This window comes from Mustelus asterias, chromosome 1 (assembly GCF_964213995.1).
Source record: "Mustelus asterias chromosome 1, sMusAst1.hap1.1, whole genome shotgun sequence".
NCBI classification, from domain to species: domain Eukaryota; kingdom Metazoa; phylum Chordata; class Chondrichthyes; order Carcharhiniformes; family Triakidae; genus Mustelus; species Mustelus asterias.
In genome coordinates, this window is record NC_135801.1 from 169,488,195 (window position 1) to 169,514,991 (window position 26,797).

Genomic DNA, 26,797 nt, shown 5'->3' on the forward strand with positions numbered 1-26,797 from the left:
GCTGTATTTTTCCTCCCTTAAGATAAAAGCAAAATACGGATGCTGGAATTTGGTAGCACTGTGGTTAGCACTGCTGGGGCAGCACGGGGTAGTTAGCACTGCTGCCTCACAGCGCCAGGGACCTGGGTTCGATTCCCGGCCTTGGGTCAGTGTCTGTGTGGCGTTTGCACATTCTCCCCGTGTCTGCGTGGGTTTCCTCGGGTGCTCTGGTTTCCTCCCACAGTCATGATGTGGAGATGCCGGCGTTGGACTGGGGTAAACACAGTAAGAAGTTTAACAACACCAGGTTAAAGTCTAACAGGTTTATTTGGTAGCAAAAGCCACACAAGCTTTCGAAGCTCTAAGCCCCTTCTTCAGGTGAGTGGGAATTCTGTTCACAAACAGAGTTTATAAAGACACAGACTTAATTTACATGAATAATGGTCGGAAAGCATTCGCATTCCTGTAAATTGAGGCTTAGAGCTTCGAAAGCTTGTGTGGCTTTTGCTACCAAATAAACCTGTTGGACTTTAACCTGGTGTTGTTAAACTTCTTACTGTGTTCCTCCCACAGTCCAAAGATGTGCGGGTTAGGTTGATTGGCAATGCTAAATTGTCTCTTAGTGTCAGGGGAACTACCTAGGGTAAATGCATGAGGTTATGGAGATAGGGCTTGGATGGGATTGTATTCAGTGCAGACTTGATGGACTGAATGGCCCCCTTCTGCATTGTAGTGATTCTATTCTACTATTAAAAACAGAAAATGCTGGAAAATCTCTGCAGGTCTGACAGCGTCTGTGGAGAGAGAATAGAGCTAATATTTTGAGTCAGATGAAGTGTCATCTAGACTCGAAACCATAAGACCATAAGACCATAAGACATAGGAGCGGAAGTAAGGCCATTCGGCCCATCGAGTCCACTCCACCATTCAATCATGGTTGATTTCAACTCCATTTACCCGCTCTCTCCCCATAGCCCTTAATTCCTCGAGAAATCAAGAATTTATCAATTTCTGTCTTGAAGACGATAAGACCATAAGACATTGGCTTTAGTCTCTCTCTTCAGACGCTGTCAGACCTGCTGGGATTTTCTGGGGGTTTTTTGTTTCATTTTTCCTCCCTTTCCTGGCTCTGAGACTCAGCTGTGAGACACACAAATCAGGAAAGCCTCGGCTTCCATCTCAGTTGAGGTCCGACACTTGGTCCAGGGACTGGAGAAGAAGGAATTCAGCCTCGGTACTGGCTGAAAGTCATGCTCATACACACAAAAAAAATGAAGGATGATGAAGGGGCTTGAGGCTCCAAAAGCTCGTGATACCAAATAAATCTGTTGGACTTTAACCTGGCGTTGTGAGACTACTTACTGTGCCCACCCCAGTCCAATGCCAGCATCTCCACATCACAAAAAAAATGGATTTGGGGCAAGGTAGCTTCTCTAGAAGAGTCAGTGCCTTCTGAAGGGGAGGGGTAAAGAAATGGAATTATCTTCAAACTATAGAACATGGAATTAGGAGCGATTATGGCGAAGTCAGCATTCAATATTCAGTTTGAGGGGTCTTTAGTTCTGTCAGGGCTCAGGCCCCTCCTAGCGTTGCTGATGTGCTAGGTTTGTCTTGAGGTTTCTGCCAACCCTGGAGCAGCACTAATAAAAAATGTTTTTTCTTCCATCAACACGTTATTAGTAATACAAATATTGTAGATGGGAGAATGTGGCTATTTGGGCAGATGGGGTTTGGAAATCTTGTGCTGAATCCTTCAGAAATATGACCAACCAGAGTTAGCAACATGAGGATCAGAAGTTGTCACCAAGTTATGCAATTTTAAAATCCTCTAAGTGTGGAAAAACTATTAAAACATGACTTACCAACCTGACAATCACCTTCTAGTTTTAAAGCTCCAAGCTACTTGAACCTTTTTCTCAGATTCTTGACAAGACAAACCATTAATAGTCAGTAGTTTCAGTGCAACACATTAAGAGGATTTATTGAGTAATAAAGCAATGAACAATCAGGCTAATTAGCTTTATGAGTCACACATGGCCTTTACCCTCCTGAGCAACGTGGACACAGGTCAGTGCTAGTTCTGGTCCGGCCTGATTTCTTTCTGCTGTCTCTTCTACCTTCTGTGAAGCTGTACAACTACATGCCCTTTCGAAGAGCCCTTTTTATCTCTCTCTAGTTCTGATATCCAGGATTTCCCCTACCAGATTTGGTAAAAGCAATTGGTTCTCGTCATTCACAACACAATCAACATGATCAAAACACCATGCATTTACATCAGTGGACCACCAATACACAATCAATAGTTACATCCTGAACTATGGTTAATGATGTTTAAGGCATGCGGACAATTTGGAGTCTAAATTGTTCTTCAATTCCAATCTGAGTTTGGCAATACAATCAAAAATATTCAAGGAGCCAGGTTATTTTGAATTGTAACTTTCTTGTCTCGTAGAACATAGAACAGTACAGCACAGAACAGGCCCTTCAGCCCACGATGTTGTGCCGAGCTTTATCTGAAACCAAGAACCAACATATCGTTAAACTGTACACTCCACAGACAGACTCAATCATTTAAAATGGTTCTAATTTCCATTTAATCATCCTGAATTATTCTGACTTCCTACCCATGTCTCAATAAATGTCTAGTTTCACCTATCATGTGACAGTCTTTATTTACACGTAATCTACTCGATTCATGAAGAATCTCCAATTATAACACAGCTAACTTTTCATATACCAAATGCGTAGACAAACATTTGTAAAGTTTGGACCCAAAAAATTCATAGTGTGGGGAAAAATATGTAAAAACCCATAGATAGTAACCTGACAGAAAACTCAAAACCTGAGTCCCCATGCAGAAACACTCTGGAACCTACCAATTGGCCCAGATCTTCCTGTCTCTGATCGTAGAGACAGGACTTATCTCCCAAGATACACATTGGGCTTCTGGGGTGGGTGTGGGTGTGGTGTGGGATGGGGGGTGAGTGGGTGTGGGTTCAGGAATCCAGATCAGAGGCGGGTGGGGTTGCGGTAGGGGGGCATGTCACGTGCAGGGATCAGTCTGGTTCTTTAAAGTGATTATGCTGAAGTTCAAGTGCTTTTATTTATTCTATTTTTTCAGTCTTAACATTAGTGTAGCACTGGCAGAACCATATGAAGTTACTGATTTATATCAGGGAAGTTAGTGCTTCTCGGACAACTGTGGTGCAAAACCTTACCTGAGTACTTCCAAGCAGGATTCCCCAGCACATTTTTGGGGTGGAAATTTCTGGTCCCGCCAGATTAACTGTGGCTAAAAAAGTAGGTCAGAGATTGGGAATTCTGAAACGCGTAACTCATCCCCGAACCCCCCCAAAGCCTGTCCACCATCTACAAGGCACAAGTCAGGAGTGTGATGGAATACTCTCCACTTGGCTGGATGAGTGCAGCTCCAACTCAAGAATCTTGACCCCATCTGAGACAAAGCCTTCCCCTTGATTGGCATTCCTTCCAATATCTTAAACATTCACCCCCTGCACCAGTGATGTAAGGTAGCAGCAGTATACAAGATGCATTGCAGCAACTCACCAAGGCTCCTTAGACAGCACCATCTAAACCTGTGACCTTTACCGTCTAGAAGGACAAGGACAGTAGACATATGGGAACACCACCACCTACAAATTCCCCTCTAAGCCACACAACGTCCTGACTTGGAAATATATCACCATTCCTTCACTGCCATTGGAACAAAATCCTGGAACTCCCTCCCCAACAGCACTCTTGGTGTACTTACACCACAGGGACCTCAGTGATTCATGAATGACACCTAACCACCACGACCTTCTCAAAGACAATTAGGAATGGGCAATAAATGCTGGCCTGGCCAGTGACACCCACATCCCATGAAAATAATAAAAAGTAGAGTGTTGGACACATTCCTTCTGTTCATGCATGTGAATGCAAACTATCTCTTAGCAGTATTTGAAGAAAAGCGGCAGAGGTCCCCTGGTGAACAGGCCAACATTCATCCCTCAACCAGGGACCATGCCACAATTGGTGAATTGTTTACTGAATCCACTAGTGCTATTGTTTCAGTTGTCTAACAGATTAAAAAAGAACCATCCTGAGAAATTTTCACTGACCTGCTTTTAATCTTTATAAGTACAGAACGAGCTGAATTGTAAAATCCAAGCAGCTAAACGACCCCCACTCATGTGCTCGGGAAAACGTCACATTAAATGGCAAATGGCTCCTCGTGAAACACTGATGGACAGAAGGCTGATCGATTGATACGGGCCCTGCAGTCACAGATCAGCCTTAACAATTTGCTTCTTTAGGCTAAGTTCAAAGCCCAATGACTGCCTCAATATATTGATTGCATTACTAAAAATAACATTGCAACAAGGAACAGAAAATAGCCCACAGGCAGTGAGGTTTCTCTTCATCTCACAGCTCTTTGCTTGTCGACACCTTCACAAACTTTTGTTTAGAAAATAGAAATAAAAGATAGACTGTGCAGTACGCACTTTCGGGAAGAGCAGTAGTCATTTGGAATTTGGAATTCTAACACATGTGAAAGCCTATACCACCATGTTTACAAGCAGACCAAACCACTGGGGACCTATTATCTTTGCCCCACATGGAGTTGATACCAGCTCCATTTTTAAAGTTACAAAGCCAATGCACAGAGTGGACCGGGCAAACCCAAATCTATTCCTTGCTTGCTCCAAAAAACCGAATTCAAAACCCAACTGAATCCAATTCAAGGTCCCAACAAGGGAGACGAACAAGATCCAAGCTGACAGGATGACCCCATCTTGGGCTTGATCTGACGCTTGATCTCACGGTGGCACAGTGGTTAGCACTGCTGCCTCACAGCGTCAGGGACCCGGGTTCAATTCCGGCCTCGGGTAACTGTCTGTGTGGAGTTTGCACGTTCTCCCCGTGTCTGCGTGGGTTTCCTCCGGGTGCTCCGGTTTCCTCCCACAGTCCCAAAGATGTGCGGGTTAGGTTGATTGGCCATGCTCAATTGACCCTAGTGTCAGGGGATTAGCAGGGTAAATATGTGGTGTTACGGGGATAGGGCCTGGGTGGGATTGTGGTTGGTGCAGACTCGATGGGCCAAATGACTTCCTTCTATACTGTTGGGATTCTACGAAAAACACCACTTCCCTCAATCTTAGGCTGAGGTTGGCAGGAGCTGAGGCTAGGGATCCCCCAGTTTAGTCAGGGAAATATTGAACTTTCCCAGCTAAAACTATACAGCCATGCAGAACAGAGAAATTAGCGATGGACAATAAACGCTGGCCTGTAAACAAAAGATAAAATGAGAAATTCAGGGAGGTTGGCAGCTGCTCCTGAAGCTTCACATCTCGGACTAGCAGAGTTCACCGGTCACAGCTGTCATTTTGAAGAACAAGATGAGTAAAATGCCAGCTGGGAGATAAACACAATCAAAACGGAATAGTTGGGGAATTCCTAACCCTTCACATACCCTGAATGCAGGAATCTCCCAAACCGCAGTGCATTCTACCAAGTACCTGGGCAGCAGCTACAAATTTATTTTGGAATACTCATGGAGGAGAACTGATTCAGCTGGCGACCAAGTTACAGAATGGAAAACTGACCATTAATTGGTAGCCCAATGGGAGAACTCCTATATCAGCAGGTTGTGGGTACAAGGCTGGCATTTCCTTGCAGAATTGAGGGAGTACACATTATTTGAAGTTTTAAGTTTAAAGTTTGTTTATTAGTGGCACAAGTCAGCTTACATTAACATTGCAATGAAGTTACTGTGAAAATCCCCTGGGGTGACATGGTGGCACAGTGCTGCCTCACAGCGCCAGGAACCCGGGTTCAATTTCGGCCTCAGTCACTGTCTGTGTGGAGTTTGCACATTCTCCCCGTGTCTGCGTGGGTTTCTTCCAGGTGCTCCAGTTTCCTCCCACAGTCCAAAGACGTGCTGGTTAGGTGCATTGGCCATGCTAAATTCTCCCTCAGTGTACCCGAACAATTCGGGTACCCTGAGGGAAAATTTAGCATGGTCAATGCACCTAACCAGCACGTCTTTTGAACTGTGGGAGGAAACCGGAGCACCCGGAGGAAACCCATGCAGACACAGGGAGAATATGCAATCCCCACACACACAGTGATCCAAGCCAGGAATCGAACCCAGGACTCTGGCAATGTGAGGCAGCACTGCTAACCACTGTGTCACCATGCCACCCCATGTCACAGGTGCTGTCCTTTAAACAAAACATTAAACCAAGGCCACACCTGCCTTTTCGGGCAAAAATGAGAAGTCATGATGTGTGATATCAGTGCTTCTCTAATTCTGGCCTCTTGTGCATTCTCAATTTTAATTTCTCAACCAATGGTGGGCAGGTCTTCAGTTGCCTTAGCCCCAAGTTCTGGAATATCCATTCTCCACCTGTCTGTCTCTCTACCTCGTGTTTTTAACCAACTGGCTGTGTGCTGAGCAAGGAGAGATGCACTATTGGCTAGAGCAACAATTTCAACCTCTTTCCCGAAGTCCAATCAGTGTTGCCTCAGGACACAGTACCTTTATAGACCAACAGGATTCCTCCAGGTTGAAGCAGTCATGCACTATACCCAGGCAACTTTATGAGTTAGCTTCCAACTTCTCCATCTCCCTCTCCCCTTTTCAGATCCCCTTTGAAGCCATGAAGCTTTAGATCACCTCTGCTATTCCCCCTTCTTTGCCTTGATGTCCATCTTTGTGCGTTTATGGAATATGCCTCTGTGAAGAGACTCGGGACGTTTTCTATGTGAAGGGCACCATATAAATGTGAGTTGTTGTTGTCACCTGCCGTGTGTTGCCTGGTGTGTCTCCCCTGAGGTTCACCCATTCTAATGCTCACAAGTGGGGTGTGTGTCAGTTAGGGAGAGTAGAAAGTAATGCCAAAGCGGAATTCAGAGCAGCTTGTGCCTTCTTCCTGTGGCATATTTTCAGCGGCAAAGCAAACGAGAGTTGAGAATGGTTTCCTGAGAAGAGAGTTCACGTGCTTCTCTCAGGAAAGCAGTGGAGGGTATCACGAACCTACAGCTGCCACAAGCTCTCCCACTTCCTTCCTCCCTCCCTCCCCAGGATGCAGGTCGTTAGTGAGGCTCTTTTTCTTAGAACAGAAGGGGTAATCTTTGATAATATTTGAAATTATAGAACCATGGAGAATCACAGAGCTTGTACAGTACAGAAGGCCATTTGGCCCATCGAGCCTGCACCAACAACAATCCCACCCAGGCCCTATCCCTGTAACCACACGGATTTACCCTGACACTAAGGGTCAACGTAGCACAGCCAATCAACCTAAACTGCACATCTTTGGATTGTGGCGGGAAACCGGAGCATCCGGAGGAAACCCACGCAGACATGGGGGGAACGTGCAAAATCCACACAGACAGTCACCCGAGGCCAGAATTGAACCCGGTCTCTGGCGCTGTGAGGCAGCTGTGCTAAGCATTGTGCCACCGTGCCAGGAAGGGCCAAGGAAGACATATCAACATAAGAATTAGGGGTAGACAGACATAAACTGCTCTCAATGATGGAAGGATCTGGAATGAGAGGACTAAGTTGGAGGACAATTCTTGGTAGTCTGAATGCAGTGCAATCCTCTACCAGAGCGGGTGATGGAAGCAGAGACCTTAGCAACATATATGAATAGTTCAGATTTGGGTTGTCCACACTCACAGATTACCTGGGACTCTCATAGGCAAAATACTTCAGCAACTCAGCCCTGTCGACCCTGCAAACTCTTCCTGATTAATATCTAGGGGTCTTGTGCCAATTGGTCAAATTAGTCAAGCAACTGTCTGACATAGTCATACTCATGGAATCATACCTAACAGCCAATGTTCTAAACTCCACAGTAGCCTGTTCACTGGCACTCAGTTTGGGTGGCACCAGGACCACTCAGCTCCGAACTTCGTTCCAGCTTTAGACCAAACATGGACAAAAGAGCTGAACTGAAGAGGTGGGAATCACTGCCCTTGGAATCAAGGCAGCATTTGACCAAATGTGGCATCAAGGAGCCTGAACAAATCTGGAATCAATGGGAATCGGGGGAAATTCTCCAACTGGTCAGAGTCATACTTAACACAAAGGAAGGTGGCTGTGGTTGCTGGAGGCCAATTATCTTAATCCCAGGACATCACTGCAGGAGTTCCTCAGGGTAGAGTCCCAAAACCCAACCTTCTTCAGCTGCTTCATCAATGACCTTTCTTCCATCATAAGGTCAGAAGTGGGGATGTTCGCTGATGATTGCACAATGTTCAGCAATTTTTTGCAATTCCTCAGATACTGAAGCAGTTCATGTCCAAATGCAGCAAGCAATGTCCAGGCTTGGGTTAATAAGTGGCAAGTGACATTTGGCGTCACACAAGTGCCAGGCAATAACCATCTCCAACAAGAGAGAACCTAACCATCGCCCCTTGACATTCAATGGCAATACCATCAAGGAATCTCTCATTATCAACATAATAAAAGCACAATACTGCAGATGCTGGAAATCTGAACTAACAAAAAATGCTGCAAAAACTCAGCAGGTCTGGCAGCATCTTTGGAGAGAGAAAATAGAGTTAACGTTTCGAGTCTGGGTGACTCTTCTTCTTCCTCTGGAGAAGAGTCGTATAGACTCAAAACATTAATTTTAATTCTCTCTCCAAAGATGCTGCTGGACCTGCTGAGTTTTTCCAGCGTTTACTGTTTTTGCCCCACTGTCAACATCCTGGGGGTTATCATTGACCAGAAACTGAACTGGACCAGCCACATAAATACCATGGCTACATGAACAGGTCAGTGGCTGAGAACTCTGCGGCAAGTAACTCACCTCCTGACTTCCCAAAGCCTGTCCACCATCTACAAGGCACAAGTCAGGAGTGTGGTGGAATACTCTCCACTTGCCTGAATGAGTGCAGCTCCAACAACGCTCAAGAAAAAGTCACATGAGCAGTCTGGGAATGGAGGGATACAAACGAATGGTCTGGTTGGACCAATGAGCGGCACAGGCTTGGAGGGCCGAAGGGCCTGTTTCCTGTGCTGTACTGTTCTTTGTTCTTTGACAAAGGCAGCAGATTCATGGGAACATCACCACCTGGAGGTTCCCTTTCAAGTCACTCACCATCCTGACTTAGAAATATATCGCTGTTCCTTCACTGTTGCTGGATCAAAATCCCGGAATTCCCTCCCTAATAGCACTGTGGGTGTACCTACACCACATGGATTGCAGCAATTTAAAAGTCAGCTCACCACCACCTTCTCAAGGGCAATTATGGATGGGCAATAAATGCTGGCCTAGCCAGCGACACCCGCATCCCATGAAAAAATAATTAGGAAAGAGCAAAGATCGTTGTTTTGGAAACAAACCCTTTCAAAGTTTTGAGGAGTATTTCCAACATCTTCTGCTGTTGTTAATTTCAAATCTTAGAGTCAAAAATGGAATCGGGTATTTGTGCAGATGATAATCTCAGCAAGCCGTTAAGTATCCATTAGGTACAATGTAAGATTTCCTTTAATAGAAAATGTAACTATGACTGTGGGTCACACTGCTTCAAGGCTCGCTCAGATCTGCTGATGCCTATTTTCTCATTGTCAAAAAACACTAATCTAAGTGGATTTCCCATCTACTTCGGTAGTTTTATTTCCCCAATGCTGGCAGGGCTATGACCCTGCTCAGTGTGCCAGGCCTGGGTGATTTGAACACCCATCGAATATTTGGGAGTGGGTTTGTTGGTAGAAGTAAATGCTCTGAACTTTGTAATCAGATAGCAACACAATCTTATCTCCAAGTCTATCACCCAGATGCTATTGCGATTAAACTCCAGGCCGTTTACTGGGATATACGTTTGTGTGCACACACTTTTGCAGGCTGTATTAAGTATCATGTGCCTGATTCCTGAGATAGTGGGACTGACGAAGGAGGAGAGGTTGAATCGGTTAAGATTATATTCACTGAAATATAGAAGAATGAGGAGGGATATCATAGAAACCTATAAAATTCTAACAGAACTAGACAGGGTAGATGCAGGAAGGATGTTCCCTAATGACGAGGGAGTCCAGAACTAGGGGTCACTGTTTGAGGATGTGGGGTAGACCATTTAAGGCTGAGATGAGGAGAAATTTCTTCACCCAGAGAGCCTGTGGAATTCTCTACCACAGAAAGCAGTCGAGGCCAAAACATTGTACATTTTCAAGAAGGAATTAGATTTAGCTCTTGGGGCTAGAGGGATCAAAGGATATGGGGAAAGCGGGCACAGGTTCCTGAGCTGGATGATCAGCCATGATCATAATGAATGGTGAAGCAGTCTCAAAGGGCTGAATGGCCTACTCCTGCTCTTATTTCCTATATCTACGTGCCTGAACCTCCTGCATTAGGTCTGACCAGAGTTAACAACCCTAAGAAAGATAGATAGGTGCAGGGAAGTAGAATGAAGGAATATAGAAATATGGGATTAGGAGCATTGCTCCTGTGGAATTATTTCAGTACAGCTATCACACTGGCATCTTTCGGAGGAGATGATGGTGTACTGTCAATGTCACTGAACTGATAATCTAGAGGCCCGTGTTCGGGGGGGCATGGGTTCAAATCCCACCACGGCAATTGGTTGAATTTAAAGTCAATTAATAAAACCTGGAATTGAAAGTTCATCTCTCATCAATTGTTGTAAAAATCCATCTGGCTCGCTAATAACGGTCTGGCCTACAAGTGATTCCAGAGCCTCAGCAAGATGCTTGACTCTGAACTGCCCTCTGAAATGGTCTAGCAAGCCACTCAGCTTGAGAGAAATTAGGGATGGGAAACAAATACTGAACTTGCCAGTGACACCCACATCCCATGAAAGAATACATTTAAAAAAAATCTACCTGGCAATGTGGAGAATTCCCCAGGTGTGTCCTGTCCACAATTTTACTGGCCATTACTGACCCATCAGCTTACACTCGGCCATCAGCAAACTGACCGTCAACGATGCAATCAAACGGCAATTACTTCACAATAACTGCTCACTGACGCTCAGTTTAGGTTTTGTCAGGGCCACTCAGCTCCTAACCTCATTACAGCCTTGGTTGAAACATGGGCAAAAGAGCCGAACTCCAGAGGCGAGGTGAGAGTGACTGCCCTTGACGTCAAGGCAGCATTCGACTGAGTGTGGCATCAAGGAGCACTGGGAAAACTGGAGTCAATGGGAATCGGGGGAGAAGCCCTGTTGCTTTAGATCCTCCTTCAGCAATTGCAAGGCACCTCAGGTTGCCAGCTAAGGGTTGTGTGTTATCTGCCATGTAGTGAGGTCAGGTGTTGAAAATAAATCCTTTTATTTCAACTGCAGATCTCGCTGAACTGCTGCGTGTCCTTAAAAAAGGTAAGAAAAGCTCATCCTTGTGACATGTCGTAAATTGCTGTTATCAGTCAATAAATCATAACGGTGCAACGCGACGGGTGATGAAACACATAACATGTAAGGCTTTATGTGAGAAGATTTCAAGGAGCTGTGTAATTGTACATGGTAAGAAGTCTCACAACACCAGGTTAAAGTCCAACAGGTTTATTTGGTAGCAAATACCATAAGCTTTCGGAGCACTGCTCCTTCGTCAGATGGAGTGGAAATGTGCTCTCAAACAGTGCAAACAGACACAAAATCAAGTTACAGAATGCTGATTAGAATGCGAATCCCTACAACCAGCCAGGTCTTAAAGATACAGACAATGTGGGTGCAGGGAGCATTAAACACAGGTTAAAGAGATGTGTATTGTCTCCAGACAGAACAGCTAGTGAGATTCTGCAAGCCCAGGAGGCAAGCTGTGGGGGTTACTGATAATGTGACATAAATCCAACATCCCGGTTTAGGCCGTCCTCATGTGTGCGGAACTTGGCTATCAGTTTCTGCTCAGCGACTCTGCGCTGTCGTGTGTCGTGAAGGCCGCCTTGGAGAACGCTTACCTGAAGATCCAATTCCGCACACATGAGGACGGCCTAAACCGGAATGTTGGATTTATGTCACATTATCAGTAACCCCCACAGCTTGCCTCCTGGGCTTGCAGAATCTCACTAGCTGTTCTGTCTGGAGACAATACACATCTCTTTAACCTGTGTTTAATGCTCCCTCCACCCACATTGTCTGTATCTTTAAGACCTGGCTGGTTGTAGGGATTCGCATTCTAATCAGTATTCTGCAACTTGATTTTGTGTCTGTTTGCACTGTTTGAGAGCACATTTCCACTCAATCTGACAAAGGAGCATTGCTCCGAAAGCTTATGGTATTTGCTACCAAATAAACCTGTTGGACTTTAACCTGGCGTTGTGAGACTTCTTACTGTGTTCACCCCAGTCCAACGCCGGCATCTCCACATCATAATTGTACATGTACAGGCAAAGACAACTGGGGAAGTGCAAATGCCCCATGTTATTTCTGAGCAGTGATAGTAAAAGCTAATCAGTCATTTTAAAAGGGGAGAGGGTCAGTGTAAACTACAGATATGCTTAGTACAGTGTAGCGAATCAACCAATCATAGAATAATACTGCACAAAAGAAACCATTCGGCCCATTGAATCTACACTGGCTCTTTCAAATAACAAACCAGTTTGTTCCACTCCCCAGCTGTTTTCCCATATCCCTGCATTTTCTCTCCTTTATGTATTTATCCATTTCCTCTTTGAGGGCCTACTATTGAATCTGTATCCATCATGCTATCAGACAGTGCACTCCAAATGCCAACCAGGTACTCATGTCACATCTGGTTCTTTTATTTATTTATTAGTGTCACAAGTCCTCTAGTCGCCACACTCTGGCACCTTATCGGGTACGCTGAGGGAGAATTTAGCATGGCCAATGCACCTAACCTTCAGACTGTGGGAGGAAACCGGAGCACCCAGAGGGAAACCCACGCAGACACGGGGAGAACGCGCAGGAATCGAACCTGTGTCCCTGGCGCTGTGAGGCAGCAGTATGAACCACTGTTTTGCCAATAACCTTGTATCTGGTCATCTGCCCTTTAGCCACTGGAAGCAGTTTCACTTTAGTTACGCTATGTTATGTTAAACAACTCCATTAAATTTCTGCTTTGCCTTCTCTGCTCTGAGAAAAAACAATGTCAATTTATTCAGCCTCTCCATATAATTCAATTCCCTCAAACCTACAACCATTCAAGTAAATCTAATTTGGAGTCGTTTCAAAGATGTACTGTCCCTTCTAAAGTTTGGCATTCAGAATTGGAGACATTACTTGAGCTGGGGTCAAACTTGTATTTTTTCAGGGTTCAGCATAACCTCCTGCTCTCTAATTAACCTCCTGTACTCTAAGCGCATCTTTGTAAAAACACAGGATCAACTTTATCGTTGGAAGGCTCAACTGTATCCTCTTACCTTACTTGACCTGGTAAACTTTCATTGAGTAACTATGCGTTGTATGCACACTTGACATTCATTACCCTGGCCACCAGCTCCCACTGCCTCCTGGGCACTTCTCATTGCATGGCAAACGATGCATCCTATTACATGACCTCCTTTAGTTGCAGTTCCACATTTGGGTTGGAAAAGACTGACATTACAGATTTAGCATGTTTTGACACAGCAAAAGTAAAGGTGAGGATTCTTGCTCATTTAAACAGCTGTAGGTATTGAAATCCCGAGACAGCGAGAGTCAGTACGTGGGCTGGAAAAGCTAAATTATTAAATTTGTAATTCTGGTAAATGTACTTTTTATCTTTGCTAAAGTTGGAGGAAAGATGTGCCCGGCGCGGTGGCACAGTGGTTAGCACTGCTGCCTCACAGAACCAGGGACATGGGTTCATTTCCCGGTCTCGGGTCACTGTCTGTACGGAGTCTGCACGTTCTCCCTGTGTCTGCGTGGGTTTCCTCCGGGTTCTCCGGTTTCCTCCCACAGTCCAAAGATGTACGGGTTAGGTGCATTGGCCATGCTAAATTCTCCCTCAGTGTACCCGAACAGGCGCCGGAGTGTGGCAATCAGGGGATTTTTCACGGTAACTTCACTACAGTGTTAATGTAAGCCTACTTGTGACTAATAAATAAATAAACTTTAAACAATTTATTCAACAAACTGAAATAAAGGAATTTTTGTCAGTGCCTGAATCAGTCAGATAATACACAGTCCATTGCTGGCAACCTGTGGAAGACAGAATCAGTTGGATAACTGTTTTGAATAAGGCCTGCCTGGTGCAGTATAAATGGTTAAGTGCCCACAGGAGGAAGGAACCCAACCCAAACAAAAAGGATCCACATTGTGACATTTAAATTAGATTCTGCCTGTTAATCAATACCACCCTGGGAATATTCCTCTGCCATGGGTTATTTTATCCAATGAAACAGTTTCATGTCTCATCTGTAAGACAACACGTCCAACAGTACAGCACTGGCGTGTCCACCTTGACTTTTGTGCTCGTGATCAGAGTTTGAGTCCAGCACCTTGTGGCTCAGAAGCATGAGCACCACAAATTGAGCCACAAGCATGAACTGAATACCCAGCACAACTCAGCCAAATATCAAAACAGTCCCATTATTTTCAAACACACGGTTTGTGACAGTGCTGGAAATCTGAAAAAGAAGCAAAGTGCTGGGAATACTCAGCAGGCCTGGCCACATCTGCAGAGAGAGAAACAGATTTAAGGTTTGATTCAATGACCCTTGATTTGATTTGATTTGATTTATTATTGTCACATGTATTAATATGCAGTGAAGTATTGTTTCTGTACAGACAAAGCATAACGTTCATAGAGAAGGAGAGAATGCAGAATGTAGTGTTACAATCATAGCTAGGGTGTAGAGAAAGATCAGCTTATTGCGAAGTAGGCCCATTCAAAAGTCTGTTGGCAGCAGGGAAGAAGCTGTTCTTGAGTCGTTTAGCACGTGTCATCGGACCTTTGTATGTTTTTCCTCATGGAAGAAGGTGGAAGAGAGAATGTCCGGCGTGCCTGGGGTCCTTAATTATGCTGGCTGCTTTTCCGAGGCAGCGGCAAGTGCAGACAGAGTCAATGGATGGGGGGCTGGTTTGCGTGATGGACTGGGCTTCATTCCTGACCCATTGTAGTTTCCTGCGGTCTTGGGCAGAGTAGGAGCCATATCAAGCTGTGATACAACCAGAAAGAATGCTTTCTATGGTGCATCTGTGAAAGTTGGTGAGAGTTGTAGCGGACATGCCAAACTTCCTTAGTCTTCTGAGAAAGTTGAAGTGTTGGTGGGCTTTCTTAACTATAGTGTCGGCATGGGGGGACCAGGACAGTTTGTAGGTGATCTGGACACCAAAAAACCTGAAGCTCTTGACCATTCCTACTTTGGAAGATGTTAAGAGCTGGGGTGGCATGGTGGCACAGTGATTAGATTGCTGCCTCACAGCGTCAGGGATCTGGTTTTGATTCCCGGCTTGGGTCACTGTCTGTGCAGAATCTGCACATTCTCCCTGTATCTGCATGGGTTTCCTCCAGGTGTTCCGGTTTCCTTCCACAGTATGAAAGACGTGCTGGTTAGGTGCATTGGCCATGTTAAATTCTCCCTCAGTGTACCTGAACAGGCGCTGGAGTGTTGCGACTAGGAGATTTTCACAGCAATTTCATTGCAGTGTTAATGTAAGCCTACTTGTGACACTAACGCTTAAACTTAAAACTTAATTTGTGGACAGGCCATGGGGAGTCAGGAGGTGAGTTACTCTCCAAAGAATTCCCAATATTGATATAGCTCTTGCAGTCACGATGTTTATGTGGCTGATTCAGTTCAGTTTCTGGTTAATAGTAACTCCTAAAATGTTGATAGTGGGAGATTGATTCATCAAGGATGATGCCATTGAATGTCATGCGGAGATGATTAGATTCTGTCTTGTTGGAGATGATCATTACCTGGCACTTGTGGGGCACAAATCTTGCTTGGTGTATATTGGGGTCATGATGTGGAGATGCCGGCGTTGGACTGGGGTAAACACAGTAAGAAGTTTAACAACACCAGGTTAAAGTCCAACAGGTTTATTTGGTAGCAAAAGCCACACAAGCTTTCGGAGCTCTAAGCCCCTTCTTCAGGTGAGTGGGAATTCTGTTCTACAGAATTCCCACTCACCTGAAGAAGGTGCTTAGAGCTCCGAAAGCTTGTGTGGCTTTTGCTACCAAATAAACCTGTTGGACTTTAACCTGGTGTTGTTAAACTTCTTAGTATATTGGGGTGGCAGTGGCACAGTGGTTGGCACTGCTTCCTCACAGCGCCAGGGACTCAGGTTCAGTTCCCGGCTTGGGTCACTGCCTGTGCGGAGTCTGCACGTTCTTCCCGTGTCTGTGTGGGTTTCCTCCGGGTGCTCCGGTTTCCACAGTCCGAAAGACATGCTGGTTTGTTGCATCGGCCATGCTAAATTCTCCCTCAGTGTACCCAAACAGGCACCGGAGTGTGACGATCAGGGGATTTTCACAGTAACTTCATTGCAGTGTTAATGTAAACCTACTTGTGACACTAATAGATAAACTTGTAAACAAAATTCTGTGTCTTAATACATTTTCCGCCTCATTCATTAAAACAAATCTCCCTCTCGGTAGCTCTGTAAGCTTCAGGGCAGAGATCTGGGAGAGATCTCAATACATGCACTCGTGGCGTTAAGAATTTAAAATAGAATCAATTTAAAATAGAATTCGTTTTGAAGCTTTATATCCCACGCGTTCATATCCAATAAAGGCTTTGCCGATTGAAGTGATTTTTTTACACTAAAAACCTTTTATTATTATTTTCAAAGCGTACAAAGTTTTGATCTGAAGCCTTATCCACAATATATAAACCCCACCTCCGCAATGAAAATAGTAGCTGGCACTTGTCACATGATGAGAATCATATGATAGCGCGGCTGGCTCTCCTACTTATGTTGCCGGCAATGTTACAGAACAGGCAAAACACAGCAGCGAGGAGCTGCTGTCGGCAGATTGAGACAGACAGATAGACAGAGAGCGAGCAATCGTTGTTGAAACTGCCAGCGGCCAGAAGCAACAGAGACACAAACACCATGGAACACCCCGGACACGGATACTGTTCGCTTCTAGTTGTGGTCTCGTCCGTCGGTGAGTGTTCCTGGTTACTTTCGGGCTTCGTTTACAGACTGGGACGGTTTCTTGTTTCGCTGTTATGCTTACGATCCTGTAACCATACTCCAGAAATTAACACCAGGTTATTTAACATACACCAGAATATTTAAAACAAATTAACAGTCACATAAAAATGACAACGTATAGCAATGTCTCTCTGACCTCTGGAAACAAGCGGAGCCGCAAATGCTAGAAATCGAAGCTGACAACACTCAGTGGATCCCGGGATGTCGAGCTGTCTTCTATTATTGCAAATGTTGAAGGGAGTTTCTGTGTGTTTCCAGCATGTTCTGGTTGAGAACCAACTATTGTATAAAAGCCTGGAATTTTGGGGAAAAATATTTTGTTAGTCTAAACTGGGGGAAGATGCCTAAAATGCCCTTTTGTCTGCCTCGACTGCTGTGGGGATAGCGACGAGATCAGGAAATATTATTTGTAGCTGGGTCTAGTGACTCAGCTGTAGCGTTGGGCACTAGTCAACCAGTTATTGAAGTAAGGGAGAAATGTCTGTACTGTATACCTAATGTTGAAAGTGGTTCAAACAACGTTTGAAGGGTTCCTTTATTCAGAGTAATGCCAAAATGAATATTTTAAACCAGGAATTACCCAGATCAGTAGGAATAAAAGTCAATTGAGAGTTTCACACTCACCACCTGGTCCCTCCACAGTTTAAATGTATTGTGTTCTGTTCATGTCAAAAGTGCATCGTTACAGTCAGCTTTTAGAGTCCTACTGTACACAAAATAGAAAAGGTTTGTGAGCTCATTATAAAACCAACTCACAATGGATTAAATGCAAACTAGCAACTTTTTTTTAAAAACCACTTGGCGTGGTTAGACTTCGTTACAAGAAATGTTGGAATTTTTATCAGATTAAAATTGGTTTTAATACTGGGAAGTTAAATTGAGGTTTTGAAGAAGAAACTTGTGCCAGTTCTGAGATGCCTTGTCAATTTTAAAGTTTATTTATTAGTCACAAGTAGGCTTACATTAACACTGCAATGAAGTTGCTGTGAAAGTCCACTAGTCGCCACACTCCGGCGCCTGTTCGGGTACACCTGAGGGAGAATTTAGCACGGCCAATTCACCTAATCAGCACATCTTTCAGACTGTGGGAGGAAACCCACGCAGACACTGGGAGAACGTGCAGGCTCCACACAGACAGTGACCCGAGGCTGGGAATTGAACCCGGGTACCTGGCGCTGTGAAGGCAGCAGTACTAACCATTGTGCCACCATCTTGGTGAAGTATAAATATGTGTAACATTTATCAGATGGAGGGTAAGTCTGGAGTGAGGATCCATACTGGAAGTGTTTGTAGGTTGCTTGAAACAGTGGCAGTTTCACAGACAGTACATGGAATCATGCAGGCGTTCAGGCTAACTGGTCTGTATACTTTGGTGTCTAATCTCCATGTGAGCATCTTCCCATCCATTTCCCTCTATTCCCTTCCTCATGGATGCATCAAGCCTCCCTTTTTAAATGTATCAATGCTATCTGCTTGAACCACTCCATGTGGCAAGTATTCCACATTCTTGCCACTCTGTGTAAACTGTTAGTGGCTATCTAGTTCTAGACTCGCCCACAAATGGCAACAATTTTTCCATAATCACCATATGAACCCCTTAAATAATTTTGAAGTCTTCTATTGAGTCTACTATGTGTTGTCATGCTGTGAGACAAATTGCATCCGAGTTCACAATATTTTAAGCAAGGCATTATAAAACAAAATGTAACTCCGAGGGAGCCACATAAGGGATAAACCATGGTTTTGATTTATTATTGTCACATGTATTAGTATACAGTGACAAGTATTGTTTCTTGTGCATTATACAGACAAAGCATACCGTTCATAGAGAAGGAAAGGAGAGAGTGCAGAATAAAGTGTTACAGTCATAGCTAGGGTGTAGAGAAAGATCAACTTAATGTGAGGTAGGTCCATTCAAAGGTCTGATGGCAGCAGGGAAGAAGCTGTTCTTGAGTCGGTTGGTACATGACCTCGGACTCTTGTAAGTTTTCCCGACAGAAGAAGGTGGAAGAGAGTATGTCCAGGCTGTATGGGGTCTTTGATGATGCTGGCTGCTTTTCCGAGTCAGCGGGAAGTGTAGACAGAGTCAATGGGTGGGAGGCTGGTTTGCGTGATGGACTGGGCTTCGTTCACGACCTTTTGTAGTTCTTTGCGGTCTTGAGCAGGAACCATACCAAGCTGTGATACAACCAGAAAGAATGCTTTCTATGGTGCACCTGTAAAAGTTGATGAGAGCTGTAGCTGACATGCCTTAGTTTCCTTAGTCTTCTGAGAAAGTAGAGGTGTTGGTGGGCTTTCTTAACTAGTGTTGGCATGGGGGAACCAGGACAGGTTGTTGGTGATCTGGACACCTAAACCTGAAGCTCTCGACCATTTCTAGTTCGTCCCCATTGATGTTTGTATTGTTGATGTTGAGGGAGAGATTATTGTCATCGCACCAGTTCACCAAGTTCTCTCTTTCCTGTACTGTGTCTCATCATAGTTTACTTTAGTTAAACATGTAGGTTTTCAGGAGGAAAATGAGGTACAAAAGCTATTGTGTCTCTGTCAGAGTTTAGGGCAGTGACAGCTGAAGGAATAGAATCACAGCAGTGCAGTGCCATTCAGCCCATCAAGTTTGCATCAACTCTCTGACAGAGCATCTTACCCAGGCCCTATCCCTCTCATCCCACATATTTACCCCACTAATTCCCCCTGACCTACATATCTTGGTACACACTTGGGAGCAATTTAGCATGGTCAATCTTCCTTTGGAGTGTGGGAGGAAACCCAGACAGACGCAGGGAGAAAGTCGCCCAAGGCTGGAATCAAACCTGGGGGGAGGCTATGGAGCGGTTGGAAAACAAAGATGAGAATTTTACAGTTGTGGTATTGCTTAACCAGGTATCGGTCTGTGAACACAAGTTTATTATTGCCTTTTAAACTCAAAGACTCTACTACAATTTATATTTTGAGTAATGACTGCTTGTTCCTGACTACAACAAATCCCTCGGCACGAGTCAAAGATGGCAGAAGATGATTGCTTCCTTAATAAAAGCAAATTACTGCAGATGCTGGAATCTGAAACCAAATGAGAAAATGCTGGAAAATCTCAGCAGGTCTGGCAGCATCTGTAGGGAGAGAAAAGAGCTGATGTTTTGAGTCCAGATGCCCCTTTGTCAAAGCTAAAAGGCATAGTAAGTAGGAGATATTTATAGCCACAGAAACGAGGGGCAAGGCTGATGATTGCTTCCTTAATTGCACAATTGTTAAATATTATTGTTGTTTGCTGCCCTGCCATTTAAGCCATTAACAGCAACATATCTGTGTTGATGTTGATGGAAGTCCAGAAGCCTACTGACCTGAAATGGTTTTATAAATTCAAAATTCTTGAGGCACTTGATTCAAAAGGAATTGAAATGTTAACCATGGTTCAGTGTAGGACTCTCTCTCTCTCTCTCCCCCCGCCCCCCCTGAATCAGGAAGTTTGATTTTTAACTCCAAAAATTTAAGCACAATTTCTGAAGTATTTGCTAATAGAATCCAAGCCGATTTGATGACAGAACTTTTCTTTACTGAGTGGTTGACTTTAATCAGTCTCTCTCAGCTCTTCTCTTGGTGTGCTAGCTCCATAAAAGAGGTCCCTTATTTGTATATGTTCAAAGCACTTAATTAAACAATGTCCATCACCTTTGTATCCTAATAGCATTAATTTACCATTAACAATATTCTAGTGTTGGAAATGCTTCAATATTTTTTAGGTGAGTTGGATCCAATTGGGTGGACGTTTTTTTTAAAAGAAATTCCACAGTGAAGTTCTGCTTGGTTTTGACATCAAGTTGGTTTGGATTCTACTAGCAAATATTTGAGATTGTAGTTTTATTTTTTTTTAAAAAAGCACTGACCTGATGTCCTGGTCAAATATCCCTCAACCCATGAAATCAGATTTGGCATTTGTCTCTGTGGGATCTTTCTACCTGTAAGTTGGCTGCTGTGATTTTGAGCATTCCAACAGCGACTGCACATCAAATTGAAAACCTTTTGGAAGTCCAGAGGTTATGAAAGGTATCACATTGTTTGGAACCTGCCCATGATGACATAGCTAGGTGGGGCTCTAAATTCCTTCTTTTTTAAAAAGTGTAACCCAGAAGGCAGGTTGCAATGCGTATTAGAACCATCAATATTGGGGACAATTGTAACACCATCTGTAAGACAGAAGGCAGGAGTATGGTTAATAGTTCGGTTTACTCCAGAAAGCTTCCAGGAAATCTGTTCCGAACTTAAGCTGCTCTATTGAGCAGAAGATGCCCAAGGACTGTCAGAGTTCTTTGTTACAGATTCATGTCAAGTCAAACAGTAATCATTGAAACTTGATCAGTGGCATAATGGTTAGCACTGCTGCCTCACAGCTCCAGGGACCTGGGTTTGATTCCCGGCTTGTGTCATTGTCTGTGTGGAGTTTGCGCATTCTCTCGGTGTCTGCATGGGTTTCCTCTGGGTGCTCCGGTTTCCTCCCACAGTCCGAAGATGTGTGGGTTAGGTTAATTGACCATGCTAAATTACCCCTTAGTGTCCTGGGATGTGTAGGTTAGCGGGGTAAACGTGTGGGGATAGGGCCTGGGGTGGGATTGTTATCGGTGCAGACTCGATGGGCCAAATGGCCCCCTTCTGCCATGCAGGGTTTCAATGATTGAGTGTGGAAGCTGCAGGAGGCTTCCTAGCCAGGTAAAGGTAGCTGGACCTAAAGAGGCAATTCTTTTGAAAAGTTTCAGTTGCCAGGGGTAGCAGGAGTGATCATCTGGGATCTCGGAACCAATGGGAAACTTAAACCTCTCGTACAGTTTACCACTGCTTCCTGATGATTTCCCACCTGTTCCGCCTCGCTCAACTCCTATGGTCTCATTTAAATCTGACCTGGGAGTGCCGGCATAAAGCAGAAGGAGACCACGTGGTTGGGGGGGGTGGTTGATGGGTCTTGTGTTCAGGGAAGTGGAAGCCTATCTCTCCTGTTGTGGGGGCCCAGGGGAGCAATCTGGTGAAAGGATAACACATTTGTCCAGCATGGGCACCTGTTCCCAGTGTCTTCATCTGGTGAGAAAGCAACAACAGCTTCCCTGTTCAGGTCACTGGTTAAAACTGCAGTTGGATCTTGTTGATTGCTTATGTTCTGTCGCCTTTGTGATCTTTCTCTTCCTCAGTTAGAAGTAAAGTTTATTTTATTAGTGTCACAAGTAGGCTTACATTAACACAAATGAAAATCCCCTAGTCGCCACACTCCACCCCCGCCCGTTTGGGTACACTGAGGGAGAATTTAACATAGCCAATGCACCTAACCTGCACATCTTTGGACTGTGGGAGGAAACCCACGCAGATAACGTGCAAACTCCACACACAGTGATCCAAGCCGGGTCCCTGGCACTGTGAGGCAGCAGTGCTAACCACTGTGCTGCCCCCTAACCCACAAGTACCCCACAAAAAGGATGAACTGTCTTTCACTATAAACATGATTATGTACAGAAAGTTCCGATACGTAACGGTAAATTCAATAATGTCATGAATAAAAACTAGACCTGGACCTCGATTTTGGAATGAACCATTCATTGGAAGAAATAGCGAGACGTGGATATAAATTGTTCCATTAGTAAGACGCAATGTGGGTTCATGATGGGCAGGTCATGTTTGACTAATTTGGTGGAATTCTTTCAGAACATTACATGTGCAGTGGACAATGGGGAACCTGTGGATGTGGTGTATCTGGATTTCCAGAAGACATTTGACAAGGTGCTGCACCAAAGACTGCTGCATAAGATAAAGGTGCACAGTATTATGGGTAATGTATTAGCATGGATAGAGGATTGGTTAACTAACAGAAAGCAAAGAGTGGGGGTAAATGGGTGTTTTTCTGGTTGGCGATCAGTGACGAGTGGTGTGCCTCAGGGATCAGTGTTGGGACCGCAATTGTTTACGATTTACATAGATGATTTGGAGTTGGGGACCAAGTGTAGTGTGTCAAAATTCACAGATGACACTAAGATGAGTGGCAGAGCAAAGTCTGCAAAGGGATCTAAATAGTCTAGATGAGTGGGCGAGGGTCTGGCAGATGGAGTACAATGTTGGTAAATGTGAGGTCATCCATTTTGGTAGCAATAACAGCAAAATGGACTATTATTTAAATGGTAAAAAATTGCAGCGTGCTGCTGTGCAGAGGGACCTGGGTGTCCTTGTGCAGGAAACTCAAGGAATTGGTTTGCAGGTGCAGCAGGTGATTAAAAAGGCAAATGGAATTTTGTCCTTTATTGCTAGAGGGATGGAGTTTAAAAACAGCAAGATTATGTTGCAGCTGTATAAGGTGCTGGTGAGGCTACACCTGGAGTACAGTGTACAGTTTTGGTCTCCTTACTTGAGAGGATATACTGGCACTGGAGGGGGTGCAGAGGAGATTCAATAGGTTGATTCCGAAGTTGAGAGGGTTGGCTTATGAGGAGAGACTGAGTAGACTGGGGCTATACTCATTGGAATTCAGAAGAATGAGGGGAGATCTTATAGAAACATATCAGATTATGAAGGGAATAGATAAGATAGAAGCAGGGAAGTTGTTTCCACTGGCGGGTGAAACTAGAACGAGGGGGCATAGCCTCAAAATAAGGGGGATCAGATTTAGGACTGAGTTGAAGAGGAACTTCTTCACACAAAGGGTTGTGAATCTGTGGAATTCCCTGCCCAGTGAAGCAGTTGAGGCTCCCTCATTGAATGTTTTTAAGGCAAGGATAGATACATTTTTGAACAGTAAAGGAATTGAGGGTCATGGTGAGCGGGCGGGTGAGTGGAGCTTAGTCCACAAAAAGATCAGCCATGATCTTATTGAATGGTGGAGCAGGCTCGAGGGGCTTGTCAACGTGCTGCGGAACAGATGGTTATTTGGAAGAGTTTTTGTCAAAGTCAGTCAATATCTGATCAGAGATTCTACTGGACTTGCTTGAAACGCAGCCTGTTTTCTAAATTTCCTGATTAAGAAACGAGGGTGAAAAGGCCTTGAATGAAACAGAGATTCCACGTGTTAGTCAGGCTAAACCAATTAAAAGCAAATTACTGCGGATGCTGGAATCTGAATTGGAAACGGGAAATGCTGAAACATCTTGGCAGGTCTGACGGCACCTGTGGAGGGAGAACTGAGCTAACATTCTGAGTCTGGATGACCCTTCATCAGAATCGGACGAAAAGTCAGTTAACATCAGTTTTGTGTTTGGGAAGTTTGAGGAATGAGAGGCTCGGTTTATGAATGGTCGTACTGATTATTGTCATCTGAACCATTCATGCTCTTTTTTTCTAATGTTGCAAATTATTTCCGAGACATAGTTTGACTGTGGAGGTTTTTTAAAAATTCATTTGTGGGACATGGGCGTCGCTGGCTGGCCAACATTTATTAGTTTAACAACACCAGGTTAAAGTCCAACAGGTTTATTTGGTAGCAAAAGCCACACAAGCTTTCGGAGCTCCAAGCCCCTTCTTCAGGTGAGTGGGAATCACCTGAAGAAGGGGCTTGGAGCTCCGAAAGCTTGTGTGGCTTTTGCTACCAAATAAACCTGTTGGACTTTAACCTGGTGGTGTTAAACTTCTTACTGTGTTTACCCCAGTCCAACACCGGCATCTCCACATCACAACATTTATTGCCCATCCCAATTTGCCTGAAGGCAGTTGAGAGTCAACCACATTGCTGTGGCTCTGGAGTCACATGTAGGACAGACCAGGTAAGGATGGCAGATTTCCTTCCCTAGAAGACATTGGTGAACCAGATGGGTTTTCTGACAATCGGTAATGGTTTCATGGTCATCAGTAGATTCTTAATTCCAGATATTTTTCTCATTAAATTTAAATTCTACCGTCTGCTGTGGCGGGATTCAAACCCGTGTCCCCAGAACATTAGCTGAGTTTCTGGATTAATAGTCTAGCGATAATACCACTAGGCCATCGCCTCCCCAGATGCTGAATGAAGGCCCAAGTACTTGGTAGAGGATGGAAATACTGAAGAAACAAAATGCCTCATTGGCTTCGGAGTCCTCTTGGAGGAGATGGCAAAGCTCCATCACCAAGTTCCAGTTAAATCTTAACCTCTGGACGTATTGATCTTGTGTCTGTGTCAGCTGCACCCAGACTTGGAGGTGTGATGGCAATTCCAGATGCTGTCCCTTTAGTGCCACCAGCCAGCCCTCCTTGCTGTACCCTGCTGGATATAGTGACAAGTGTCTGCTTAAAAACAATCCCCCATTCTGCCTGTACGATATGGCAGTTGCCACTAATGTCCAAATCCACCAACTTGTAGTCTTCCTGTGAAAGAGACTTGGAAGCCAAGCCAGGTCTGGCTTGTTGAGATTCTGAAAGAAACTGTAGTATTGAAAAGTTGAGTTTGTGCAGGCAGGAGATTTTTAGTTGCTTTCATTGCCTTCCCCCGATCCTTTTTTGCAAAAAATGTGCTTCATTCATAAAATATCTGAAAGAACATTATAAACAAAATGGCCATTGCAATGCAATAATATTCAACTTTTCGACATTGATTGTGTTGCACTGAGGTGCTTCAATATAATTGTGACGCATTCACCAAGTTCTGGTGCTCCCATTTTTAAAACACTATTTTCTTAGTTACAAAGCCAGTGTGTGGAGCAGCCTTCCCTAGAGGGCATTAGCAAACCCTTCATCCACCTCCTTGCTTGCTTCAAAAACCAATTAATCGGCCCTACAAGAAGGACACACAAGATCCAAGTTGACGAGAAAAGGCATTAAATTTGAGTTTGATCTGACACTTGGCTTAGCCAAAAGGCCAAGAAGTGCTCTCCTGCCAGCTGATCATGGTTTCACCCCAAAAATATTTTATTCGTGAAATATCTGCAAGAACATTACAAACATTCCAAGTAGCCATCACGCGCACAGTGCGATAATATTCAGGTTCTGAACATGTATCAAGTAATACTCAGGTGATTCAATATAGTCAAAGAAACATTGCACCATTTGTGATGACCATTGTAAAATGCCAGTAAAGGTATTTAAAGATTGTCTACATAGAACAAGTAGCCCAGTTGCATTGAAGCACCTCAGAGTGCAACATGTAATATTCACAATGCATTCAGTGAGTCATTCAGCCCAAGGGGGTTCTGCTCCCCTCAGTTCACTGGTTCTAAGGTCTTAGACAGCGAAATTCCCCATTGTGCCTCTGCGGTGGCTGCCCTAAGCTTTAGTGTATCCCTCAGTACATAGTCCCGGGCTTTGGAATGTGCCAGTCTGCAACACTCGGTGGGGACATCTCCTTGTACTATAAGACCAACCAGTTTCTGGCAGACCAAAGAGCGCCTTTCACCAAGTTGATGTTTGTTTGGGTGTGCGTCCCCGGGAACAGCCTGTAGAGCACAGAGCTACCCAGGATGAACCTCAATTTAAACACCATCTCCCCTCTCTCCAGACTTTCTTTGCAAAGGCACATTCCACAAGGGAGGTGGACAATGGTCTCTTCCTCACCACAGTCACCTCGGGGACAGCATGCAGGAGGGGTGTGTAGGAAGGATCTTTCTCCCCACCAGCCAAACTAGGTCTTGATGCTTGTTTGAAAGTTCTGAGTCTTTCCGTCAAGTGACTCTGACAGTCTGCTCATGGAACTATCTGACATTACATGTGGGCCACTTCCTTATGGACTTGTTGTCAAAAGTGTTCCTTTGCATCAACTTTTCCACAAGAGACAGACAGATGGTACGGCATGGACTAACTACTTGGA

The 26,797-nt window shown here is 44.5% G+C and overlaps 1 protein-coding gene across 2 annotated transcripts in view; it reads left to right on the top strand.

Annotated features, from left to right (window-relative positions):
* The first annotated feature begins 16,787 nt into the window (after positions 1-16,787).
* LOC144500271 (uncharacterized) overlaps positions 16,788-26,797 on the top strand; it is a 116,512-nt gene continuing 106,502 nt past the window's right edge. Inside the window, exons 1-2 of one of the 2 annotated variants that reach the window (XM_078222957.1) lie at positions 16,837-17,008; positions 22,744-22,867. In XM_078222957.1, coding sequence (XP_078079083.1) covers positions 22,864-22,867 — 4 coding nt within the window. In that variant the 5' untranslated portion in view covers positions 16,837-17,008; positions 22,744-22,863. Of the gene's footprint in view, positions 17,009-22,743; positions 22,868-26,797 lie in introns of both variants that reach the window. The other variant, XM_078222952.1, reaches the window with a different exon arrangement.